This window comes from Parasteatoda tepidariorum, chromosome 8, assembly GCF_982258835.1.
Source record: "Parasteatoda tepidariorum strain Cologne lab strain chromosome 8, Ptep-v5.0, whole genome shotgun sequence".
NCBI lineage: Eukaryota > Metazoa > Arthropoda > Arachnida > Araneae > Theridiidae > Parasteatoda > Parasteatoda tepidariorum.
In genome coordinates, this window is record NC_141762.1 from 56,389,463 (window position 1) to 56,402,452 (window position 12,990).

The following is a 12,990-nucleotide window of genomic DNA, read 5'->3' on the forward strand; positions in this document are numbered from 1 at the left end:
AGCACTTTTAATACTTGTCTTGGGGGATTAATCTAGATGAATTTTTTCATTTTGATCCGTTTAATTCGTTTTTGTTGTTCTTATCTTTTAAATCAATTTATTCAAATGTCTTTAAAATGATGTTACATTAACTCTTAATCTAACTTATTTTTGTGATAAAATGAGAATTCGATCAGTGTTCAGAATTTTAATATATCCCGATTGTCAATGTACTATTAGATCATTCATTGTTCATAATACTTTTTATTTAGTGAATAGAATGCAATGCATGATGTGGTAAAAGGGAATTCATTTACATCTTTTCTTTATTATTATATAATTTGATGCAATTCTTAAAACGTTTTTATTTCCATAAGAAAGCATTTGTTGGTGGCTTTCTCATAACGTTTTTAAAGACAGTCGTTGACTCCATTCAAAGAGTGTTTCCATATTAGTCTTCTTATATATTTAAATTTTAGTATCATACATATTTAGAGGTTACTTTAGTTGCCTTTGTCCACTGCGAATATATTAACTTTAAACATTCTAAATATTTATAACTTTGTTGTTGACTAACAGCTCTTGAACTTAAAAGAAGTCGCCGCTTTATTTAATAGTTTTATATATCCCAAGCTTTGTCATTTCTCAATCATTTAGATACAATGTAATGAGATACTTTTAATCTAAATATATTTTTGTCACGTGTTGCGAAATAAATATTGTTTTTAGATGCGCTTGCTTTTTTTTTTTTTTTTTTTTTTAATCTTTTGTAAAAATTTAAAATTAAAGTGGTTAGTTATTTGGTTAATTATTTTACTTAATACTTTTTGTTTTATTTAGTTTAGTATTTTGGTATTATTTTAGTTTATTTCCCGTAATTGAAGTTATAAGGGTCTCTTAGATCCTTTTTTGTAATATTACTGAAATTTTAATCAACTAATGAGTATTATGTCTCAATAATACATCATAACATTCTGTGTTTCTCTATTTTGTTTGCATTGATATTTTCCTGAAAGTCTTATTCATTTACCTATACTGAGTGTTCTGTAATCACCACTGTTAGTATGTACTTTTAGTATGCTTGTATTTTTTAGTATGTTTGCCAAAAATTAAGTAAAAAAGAAGTGTATAGAAATTCGTTTTTTTAAATATTTATTAAGATCATATTTATGCTGGGAATAAGCGAAACCGATTATAAAAGTCGAACGAATCATTACGGAGAAAATCTGAATAGCTAAATATTTTTTTAAGTCTCGTTAAAACGCCATAACCCTAGAAAAAATTAAATAAATAAAAATATCCTGAAAATGAAATAAACATTTATGAAAAAATATTTCTTTCATTTAGATTCAAAGTTCCGAAAATCCCACGTGAAAATAACTCTAAATTTTAATTTTTCTATTTTTTTTTTCATGCTCGCTGAAAAATTAACCATATTCTACCGACAAAATGCATTACTTCTGTATCGAAGAATTCAAGAACATGTGTGTGTGTGACCAAAGGGAATGAAACGAACTCTGTTTCTTTTTTATCCCCGCATATAATGGGTGCTAAGAATTATGCAAGTCGGGCTGATGCAAAGGAATTTTCTACCCCGGCATCTTCATTAGTTCATTTCAATGGTTTTTCTTCCTTTTAAACTTCCATAAGAAACATGCAATTAAGAGAGTTCCTCCTGTGTTATAAATTTGCTATGCTCCACATGGATTCTCACCCACTGGTAGATGTATCCGGGAATATTTTTTTCCTTCATTTTTTTACTGCATGTGCGAGTGTTGCCAACAATTATTTTGGTGAGAAATGTTTTATAATTTTTAAAGAATAAAATGTTTTTCGGAGATTTGACTTTCATGATGCGCATTCATCAAGGATTTTTTATTTTTTATTTTAAGGCCTTTGCCATTATTCCAACATTTATTTAGCTGAGAAATATCTTATAATTTTTAGTAAATCAATTGTTTTTTTTTATGCATGTGGCTTCCATAAGGAATCTAGAATAAATCGTTTTCATTTTTAATGCATTTGCTGAAATTGCCAACGCAATTTATTTCAGCGAGAATATTTGGAGAGAAATGTCTAATAATTTTTCGTGAATCAGTTACACAATTTATTTTGGTGAGAAATGTCTGAACATTTTTAGTGAATCAAATATTATTTTCATTATGTCTTTTTTTATTTTTTATTTTATTATGATCCAGTATTCCAACATTTATTTTAGGTGAGATATGTTTTATAAAATTTCATAAATCAAATTCTTTTTCAAAGTTAATTACTTTTTTTTTTGTTGTTGGTAGTATTGTAACATTTATTTTGGTGAGAAGTGCCTTATAATTATTTTAGTAAATAATTTTTTTTTATCTGATGTGTAGCTTTCTATGTGTAGCTGGGTTCTTTCCCTTCTTTTTTAATGGTCCAGTATTGCTAACGACCTTTACTTTGGTGAAAAATGTCTTATAATTTTTAGTAAATATTTTCAGAGATACTCCTTTAAAAATTTTTGGTGAAACTTTATTAAAGATAATGAATTTAGGAAGAAAAAAAATGAAAGACTTGTCACGGTAATAAAAATTTTATGTATTGAAAACTTTGTCTGAGTTAGTAAACAACCTTTGAATCATAGGCCTTTTTCTATGTCTTTTTTGGCCATTTTTATGTCGTTTTTGATAATATGCAAGTAAATCGTTAGTTATAATTTATCTCCGACGAATTATTTAATTGTTGAAGACGTGTTCAATATTATTAAAAAATTCATTATTCATCGTAGTATATCAAAAAAAAAAAAAAATTACAGCTGTTCTATGTACGAGGAACATTTGAAATCGCTAAATGAATTTAAAGTAGTTTGAAATGAATTGTATGTATTAAAGAAAAAAACGCTGATTTTGGTCTTTGTTAATGTTTAATAAATTTGTTTTTGTACAATATTATTGAATATAGAACAGCAGTAAATATGCTGTTGAAAAAAATAAAATAAACCGTGTCTCACTACTGCGACGGAATAAATTTTTAAATCTTAAATCAGACATCAGTGTTGTCTTAATCTTGGTTATGTTTGCACTCGAGTAACTAACGAATTACAATAGGACATTTTTTAAAGCTGAAAAATTAATTGGTTTAAGAAGATTTATTTATCATTTTTGTCCTCATACCTCGTGAATTAAAGGGCTGATAAAATCGATTCCATACATTCGGAAAGAAATATCGTTATATATCGTTCGTTAAAGAAATATTAGAAATTAACAATGTAATACACTAAAAAATTATTTCTTATGATGCATTTAAATTATTTAATTAGCTCCGTTGCAATTAACGAGCAATCCATACTTTTCAATAATGAAAATGAAAAATAAGTACTTTTGAAAAATGCCATAAATATAATAAACGGAATACTATAATTGTGGATTATTAGTCATCCACTCCACAAAAAAAAGAAAAAAAAATCAGGAATTCCATGTCGATTATCAACGCAATGTTTAAAATTCTACTGAATTTACAATTTATAGTATCCTTACTTCATTTCTATTTGTTACCAATCTGTATGTTTGTTTTATAATGTTACCAATTAATTTAAAAAAAAAAATAAAAATAAATAACTTTTGATTTTGCAAAGGAGCCTAGGAATTCAAGTAGTCAATGAGCCACTTATTTCTAGCAAGTACAAAACCAGGTTTATTTTCCAACTCATTTGTTCATATTTTATGTATTTTTATCTATTTTTTCATCTTGCTATTAAAATGTAGGTTTCTTAGGGCTTAATCAAATCCACCATCTTCACACTACTACTAGACGATATTAGAATTTTAATTTTGCCAAACATCGTTAGGAAATATCGATATTTCTTGATGCACTACTCTAATTTAGATAAATTTACATTGATGAATGTTTTCGTTACCCAAATGAAATTCATAAACACTCACGATAAAATATCGTTTTCGATAATTATCGTTAGGGTTCAATGTTCGCGACGTTAGTGTATTCGATATTTATGAATGCCTATGATGATCATGATATTATTGTATTTGATGTTAATTGTTGTTAATAATAATTATATTTATTGTAAGATTGAATTGACATATATCGGTATAACACTACCGTTGTTACACTTCGTAAAAATATCTGCGTCTTACGATATTGATATATATATCGATATATTGCCCAGCTTTCCTAGAACGTAAAGGTGTCTTTTTATGATGTTACATCACAATTTCAGCATGGCCTGCTGCGGCACGAAGCTCTGGCCTATTCTTCATGTAAATCATGTCCAGAGGCTTGCGGGGCGCCGCCCTAAGATGAAAGGTTAAACAAACTTTCTCCTATACGTCCATGGCTTCAGGGTTTTGTCTTTCTTTTCTCATTTTCTTCCCCCTTTCTGAACTTTTTTATTATTATTTTTATTACAATTTTTTTTTCTCTCGCCTTCTTTTTATCTTTCATTTATTTCCTGCTGATCCCGAAGAACTCTTGAATTGCGTGTGTGTTACAATATTTGAGAATAATATTTCCTCGCATCCAGTTTTGAAGCGGTAACTTTAATTGAGTTTTTTAGTTAGAGGTTAGGAGGGTGGGGGAAAGGGTGAAGAGTAACTCCGCCCCTTTCATATTCCATAATATCAATTTGCTTTTCTTTTGAATAGCATAATTGAAATGAATTTTTGGATGTTTGTTTTATATTTAATTTGTATGTGATGAATTTATGTGAGTGTTTGGATGGAAATTGAATATCTTTATTTTATTGTTGTTAGTGAATGAAGGGGATAGAAAACCAAAAATACTAATAAAAAGTTTTTTTTTTTTTAAATTTTTACAAAATTTATTTTATTTTGTAATTGTGTATCTTACTTCAATTAATAAAAGTGTCCTGAGTAAATTTACTAGTGTAAATCGGTTATTTATTATAGTATTTAATGTTTTAAAAAATGTGTTGTGTTTGCTTGAATACAAAAAATAAGTTGATATATATGTAAGTAAGTTTTTATTATTATTATTAATATGAGTGATGTGAGAATAATCATGTTTTGTAACAATTTTCTACGAACATTGGGCTTAATTGTGCATATTTCATGTTTTAGTGTATTTTTATTCATTCAGTATAAAACAACATTTCGTGGTTTTATGCTAAGGAAAATGCATTCATGTTGCCTTATTAAGTGCTTTATTCATTCAAAATGAATTTTCGCAAAGCTGGGCTATCGAACGCCGTTATTAATATTTTCCTCTAAATTCAATTATTTTAACATTTTAAGCAGGCATTTTTACCCTTATAAAAGGAATTATTCTTTTTTTGCATCATGAATATTATTAACTTTATTTATTATAAATATTTTTTATTTTATTTTCTAAAGAATTTTGTTTAATTGACCCTGAAAATAAAGTAAATTAATCTATTGCTAAATTTTGTCTCGAATTTAGAACTGAGCACAATACAATAAAACGTAAATCTTCTAAAAGTAAGTCTTTTGTTATGTCAATGTTTTGTTCATCAGGGAAAAGAAGAAAAAAAATATTTTAGAATTTAAACGAATACGCGACAAATTTGATTGTTCAACACTATGTCCGAAGAAGCAATATGATATTTGTGTAATAATTTCAATTTTGTTTGCATGTTAAACTGTTGTTATTTTAAGTTATTTAAAATCTTTAGATTTTTTAAAATAACTATTATATCATGATCGGGCAGAAAAATCGTTTTTTCTACATATACTTCTTTTTTTTAATGATATGTTTCCCATAGTCTTGAAAAATTGCCTATATTTCCTCAATTCTTTAATCCTTACATTTTAAATTGTTATCCGAAACTTTATCAGGATCTTTATTTCTATTAAAAGTTTAAAAAAAATATTTGACTTAAAACCCGTTTTATTTATTTTTCTCTTAAATCTTAAAGAAACATTTGCATATCTGAAAATAGAATCACGGACGTTTTGTTATTGCCGCAAAGGTAATTATACTCCGGAATTGGAAGCGAAGTCATTTGGGTATTCCATTTTCTGTTATTTTAAAACTTACTCGTTACGAGAGGTTTAGTGTATTCTTTATTTCCCCATTATTTAAATATCCCGTGTTGGAACTACTATTTCGTTTCAGGACAAATCTAATTTCTTTTTTCGAAAATTGTTCTGAGAAGATTGGCATTTTCCAATAAAAACATCTCATTTTATTACAGTTATCATCTTATTCCCATTATACTTTGTGCCTCTGTTACTTTTGGAAGCAATTAAATTGTCAAAATCGTTTAGAAACGCATTTAAAAAAATCGAAAGCAAAAAGAATACGCTTCTCTGAAATCATTAAAGCAGACGATGTTTCTTTAAATCTTATTTTTTTTTAATGGATAAAACAACTTATATTCATCGTAATCGAATTTAATCGATTATTTTTCGAGTTTTTATTTATGTTTATTTATTTTTATCGCGTATCCAAAGCTTAGTTACTTAATCTGTTCGCCAACTAACCTATTTATTCTCAATTTTCTTCGTGGACGTGAATTTTTATGACGTCCAGGAAGAAAATCTCTTGGAAAAGAATGTTTCTCGCTGAATATTCATTCTTTTGAGTTTTAATTCGTTTAGCGAAGACAGGAACTCGAATTCTAAGCGTGTTTTAATACCATTAACACTCTTTTTCGGCACACGATAAAAGGATTAAAAGAAGGTTTTTGGCAACATCGTTTTCGTAGGACTAATTATTGTGTGAGATGGTAAAGCGACATTTGTTGTAATTATCCTTCACGAAAACAGAAGCTCGGTTCAGTCTTGTGCGCTTAGTTTGCTTTTATTTGATTTAGTTGTAAGAATAATCGTAAAAGATAACAAGGATATTGGAAAGGTTTTACTTTGTTTGCGGAGGATTTTGTTATTTGAATAGAAATCGATTTTGTTACAGTATTTTATTATTTGAGTGATTTTTACTCTCTGAATTATGTTATGATGAAACACGAAATAGTAAAATGAGAGGGAGAAAATGTCTTAGTATATTGTGATTTTTAGGATCTTATAAATTTTTCCATATTTGTAAAACTATTTAGCTTTTCTAGCATGGAGTGAAATTAGCTTTAACTCTTACACTATTTAACTCGTTTTTATTTTATTTTATCAATTAAGATTAATAAAAATGTCTATACATCAGTTCTTCTTATTAATATATTTTATAATTAGATAATTTATTTACAAAATTTTGTTCATTTCTTGTAATAATGAAAATAATAAAGCATAGTATGATTATTTAGTGCTGAATTTAACTATATTTTTTTCAAGTTATTTATTTTGGCAAATTTTTTTTCTCCTTTACATTCATGTTGCTTATTCTTTGTCTAAAATTAAAAATAACTAAAACTTTTTCTTCATTTAGTTAAGTTGACTTTTACCCATGGAATAGTTTCTTTATATATATATTTTTAATCTTAAAGTGATTCGTTTTTATTTTATTTCATCAACAAAATGCATTTCTTTTACTATTTTATTATTTTTTTTTGTATCATAATTTTCCTGGGAGGAAAGTATTTGCGGGGCGTGTACAAAGAAAGTCGGCTCTTCGGCTGAGAACACAGAAGCAATCCGTCATCTTACGTAAAACACCTGATACAGTTCAGGGGGGAAAAAAAGAACTTTTTTTCTTGCTACTCTCTCTTTATGCCTTCCTCTCATATAACAGCTGCAGTCTTTTTTTTAATCATATTTTAAATTATCGCTTTCAATTTCCGGAATTACTCTTTACTTTTTCCTATTTTCCCCCCCAAGTTTTCTAAAATGATAAGATATTTAATTACTTATCTTTTCTTTCGAGTTTTTACGTTGTTGTTTAAGCAGCAACAATATTAAAATATTAGGCAGTAATAAATGCTGAAAACTTGGACGAACAAAATGGCCAAACCTTTACAAGCATAAGTGAATAATCAAATTAAATTGGGTGAAAGTATGTGTTAATTATCGCATGCTGAAATATTGTATATTTATAGCTAGTCTTATGTTTATTGAGAATTATTCACAATAATTCTAATGTAATACACGTTAAGTCATTTGAAAGAGATGATACTGTTCATGATTTCTTAAAATGTTAAGAATTTTTTATCTTTGCTTCAACTGATGTATGGTACAGATGATACAACGTTGATTTAAATGTGTATTGAAGCCATTTATGCTAAGTTCTCAACCTTCTGCAATGTAAAGTTTTTGAAAATTCTTGTAGCAATGCAGTTAGTTCGTGTTACAGTTATAGACTTAGGTCTCAAAATTAACAAATAATAGAAGTGTAAACATTATTGTCCGAAATATGTTGTTGTTTTTTAGAGGATATAGATTTGAAAATTCGTCTTTAATTATTTTAATCTCTTAATTTCAAACAGCCTTAAAAAATGCGTTATCATTGCCAACCTAATTATACCTTATCAGGAATTATTCCAGACTTTTTGTATGAAGTTCTGTTTTCTTGAAATTATGAAAAATCTACTTCTAATCTTATCTAAATTTGAAAATAATATCCGCTTTTGTGATTTTCTGAAAAACCAGTTGCCAGTTTAGACTTTTTACTTTATAACAGCCAGCCCAATTTTTTGGTTTTACGACTACTAATATTCAACTCCGTAGCCTTGTAATTTTGAACCCAATCTAGAAGACAAGAGAACTCCTGAATCAAGTATTGGTATAAATTTGCCTTCGTGGATGACTTTTTGATGGAATTAACAAGCATTTGCGTCACATGGAGAGGAAAACCAAGTCTAGAATTTTTGTAAAAAGTCCTGTTCTGTGAATTTGAGAAAAATAATTCTCCCTAAGCGTTTTTAGAAGGGTGGCCCGCCCTGCCTGCCTTTTGATACTCCCTCGTTGATTTTTTTGTAGAAAACAAGCTGACATCCCTTAAAAACATTGCCTTTTTATTCTTATTCCATTTAAAAAAATTTATTCACTGTATAAATAATAATTACACTCTTGTAAAATTATCTATGTTTATAGGTTTAATTCTGATTACTATTACAAATACTTATTTTGTCCGGATTATTCTCAACTGATTACATTTTCATAATTTTCTCTTCTTTCGAGGGGTATATTAAGTGATTTTAAATTTTAGAATAGATTTTTTTTAATAAAAATCTTTGGAAATTGTTGAGGATCAAATTCAGTTATTATGTAATATTACACACTTTGATAAATTTTTTACTCTGAATAAACATACCTTTTTTTCGACGGATTTAAAAGGTAGACCATCAAGATATGGGGTTCGGGACAATCTAGATAATACGGTCCCAACAATTTACGTAGGGGCGAAATTCTGGACCCCTAAAAGTTAATTGAGTGTTTGGTTATATAGTCAGTTATTCGTTTTGTTCACTTTATTATTTTGCGTGTTTAACAACAGAAAGTTTGCTCTTAGCGATTCAGATACAATATTTATCGTAATTACAACGCCGAATTCATTACTTCATAAATATTTGTCATTCCTCTTATTTGATAACGGATTTTTTCCCCGTACTAAATAATATTTTTTATTTGTGTTTTTATTTCTGCTGATGTGTTCTGGCGGCAATTACTGGGTGCAATTTAAGTAAGTTGTTGGTAGATGAAAGATAGGAGTGTTGAAGAAGAAAAAAAATAATAAAATCCAGTTGTTTCGTTCTTCTCGGAACATTTAAGAACAGAAATGAACTCCGACACCGTCACTGTCACCAAGAAAGCGTGAAAAGTTATTTTTGCTGGAAGGGTGGAGAAAGAAAAAAAAAAAGAACAGGCGTAAACAGACGATCCCCTGTTGCATTGGCGACGATGCGTGATGAAGCTATTAAGCGAAACAAGGAGACAAAACTTCAGCATATTCTTCCCCTTCTTATTTCATTGAAATGTCAACTCCATCGCGCGGTTTTAAATTGAAGACATCTCAAATTAAAGAAGATTATCTCTGCTTAAAACCATATGGTACAAGTCCCGGAAAAGGGGGAAGGGGTAGAAGTTATTTTTGAAATGCATTTTCACGCTATTCTATATTTTGATGTGCAGCTCGGAAATTTAAACCGCACTCTTTGATTGCTGTAATTGTATATTTCTGTATTCGCATGTGCCAAGTACCATTTCCGCTGCAGTCGCTTTTTAAGTGCCTCTCATTCATTAAATGGATCCTAGAATTCTTCTGGAAGTATACTTTTTAGGCTGCGATTTTTTTTTTAATGTGATTTATTTGGACTGTTCATGCGATCTAATCTTATTCTCTTAAAGCGAGTTGTAGTTTTCTAAATTAGTTTTTTTTTTTAAAAAGTTGTACACGAATGAGAAACTCTTAATTTATGATTTTTTTCTTCTTTTTTAATGAATAATTTCTAAATCTTTCGCGGATGATCTCGTGAGAAAATATTTCAACGGTAAAAATATTCTAGGCAAAAAATATTATATGCTTATTTATGTTTAACCAAAATAATTTGCAACTAATCATAACTACGTGCAATGACTTACACATTCACGTGAGGGAAAAAATCGTAGTTTTACTTAGTATTGATTCGGTTAAATTTTTTACAGCTAACTTTATTTATTTATTTATTTTGTTTGAGCTTCTTGATAAAGGAAACAGCTAATTAAATTGATTACTTTACAGGCTAAATTTGTTGCTAAAAATAATTTTTTTCATATATCTATCACTAAATTGGTCTGAAATAAGTTACCAATAAGTTTAAACACTTGCCCTGAGGTAGCTAAGCGTTTAACTCTTCTAGTTTGCCCTATCCTTTTTTTTCTTCCTTTTCTTCCCCGATTCTATTATGGTTGTCAAAACTTCGCGACCTTTTTTAGCTCAAATAACGGTACAGAAACCTTTCCATTTACATTTCTATTGGTCCTTAACAACTTAAATTAATGATTGAATTAATCTATTAGTGTAGAAATTATGAGTAGCAAACTTGTTTGTTTGATTCCAAGATAGTGCTTATTTTGTTCTCTTGCAAGTCACTGCTGTTGATTTTTTTATATATTCGAAATGAAAAGGTTGATGCTTGCATAAATAAATACATACCTTTTTTTTCTTTTTATCTCCGATAATAGTATTAAGCAGTAGATTCACCTTTCACTCTTATTTTATATGATACATGATATAGCAAAAATGGTTTTTATCATCAGCAGTAAAGTTCTCCGTTGCCACTCCCATTAAACAAAAAAGTTACTATTCTGCCTACGTGAAAATAAATTCACCATGCCGATTAGGAGGGAAAAAATCAAACGATTCAGCTTTTATTTCAGATCGTCTGCTTTCCTTTTTTTTTTTTTTTTTTTCCTTCTTTTTTTTCATCATCTCATCTCGTCGACGTCAACTAGACGAGGCATCAATCGAAACATTCCATTCACCAATTTAACTCTCGTATGAGCATCACGTAAGGGTGTCATTGAAAGGATCCTACGAGAACCATTATTAGTTTCGATGAGGAAAGAAAGAAAAAAAAAATGATTTCTTTTAGATGATGAGCCTTCCTTTCTTTTAGGGTGTGGAGCGCGTGTGGTATCCAGAGACAGGACAAGCTATAAATTACGTCCACTTAATATCAGGGAGAGTGGCTGGCCAAAAATAAATAAGACCAGAACATTTCTTGGACATACTAGTGACTTTTTTTTTTAAAAGTTCTTGTTCTCAGTTTCAGATGATCGGCATATTTTTTTCTGGCAATGAATATGTGTTTCAGAACAGAAGAAAATTTTTTTTTTTCATGATATTATTTCAAGGCTAATGAGAGTGGGGGGGGGGGAATTATGAATCGCTTGTGACATAAACCTGATTCACTATTTGTTTTTATGCAAATATTGTACCTAATTAATTTCTGATGACCCTGATAAGTATGTTTGTGTAATGTTGTAAGATATCAACTTATTAATTATTTCAATGTTGCTGACATATTATTTTCATCTGTATCATCAAATATAGGCTAATGTTTTTTCCCCCCGTTTACTGATATCTCAATTTCACAATACATGTATAGATTAGGCTATTTACTTTTAGTTACATATCTAATTAGTGATTGCGCAATTTATTGTTTTTCATTTATTTATATGTAATAGTGAACATCTTTGTTATTATCTGCATGTTTGCTGTTAACATGGATTTTCGAAACTTTTTCGCTACGATAAATAAATAAGTTACAGTTTAAGTGCCTCACGTTTGAAGTTAAGTTATAATTTTAAACTATGTATTCCATCTTGCCGTTAAAGAATTGGGCTTTAGAACGGATAAATAACTTGAATATTTTTAAAGTTTTTAAGCTTTCTAAAAGACGCCAATTTGGTGGCATTTTCCCATTTAGATGAAAACTATCAAAACCGCTGCTTTATTGTCAGTTTTTGCAAATTTTTATGAGCCCAGGTAATAAATACTACATCGGAGTAAGTTTCTAAATGATAAAAATTTGATGTTTTCGTTCAATCAAAAATTCAAATTGATTTTCATTTTGTATTCTAAGGAAATTAAATACAATTTAATTTCTTTTATCAGTTAAAAGTAGTAAATTGTCTGAAAGGTACAGAATGATAGAAGATAAATATTTTTAGGGAACAAAAATGTGATGCTGTGATAATAAAACATGCGGAATTTTTTTTTTTTAAGTTAGTAACTTTAGTAAATTAGTTCCATTGGATAGGATTATACACAATGCTCAAATCCATAATAATGCATTATGCTGCATTTTGATGTTTAAAAAGAGTTAAATAAAAGTTCTTAATATTATTAAGTTATTAATTATTATTAATTAAGTTAATTATTATTTAAGTCCAAAAAAAGAACAGTATTAGAAAAGAAAAACCTATATAAGGAATTGTCTTTTCTAAACAAAAATATTTTTGGTGAAATAATATGCTTATTGTTTAGTCGCTTTAATATAGTTAATTTGATTAATTTTTATTTTTCAGTGGTACTACTAGACACAACATTAGAAAGTTCCTTAGAATGGACGAGGTATCCATATGGACCTCAAGCCAGGACACCAGGAGTAAGTTTTTATTTATTTATTATTTTTAAATATATTTTTGCATGTTTTTACGTTTACTTACGTTT

At 28.4% G+C, this 12,990-nt stretch overlaps 1 protein-coding gene across 7 annotated transcripts in view; it reads left to right on the forward strand.

The window, feature by feature from the left end:
• The window catches only part of Eph (Eph receptor tyrosine kinase), a 307,148-nt gene that overhangs the window by 268,807 nt on the left and 25,351 nt on the right, over positions 1-12,990 (forward strand). For all 7 annotated transcript variants that reach the window (XM_043043347.3, XM_071181352.2, XM_071181349.2 and 4 more), the window contains exon 2: positions 12,846-12,925. In XM_043043347.3, the coding sequence (XP_042899281.2) occupies positions 12,846-12,925 (80 nt within the window). The remainder of the gene's footprint in view (positions 1-12,845; positions 12,926-12,990) is intronic.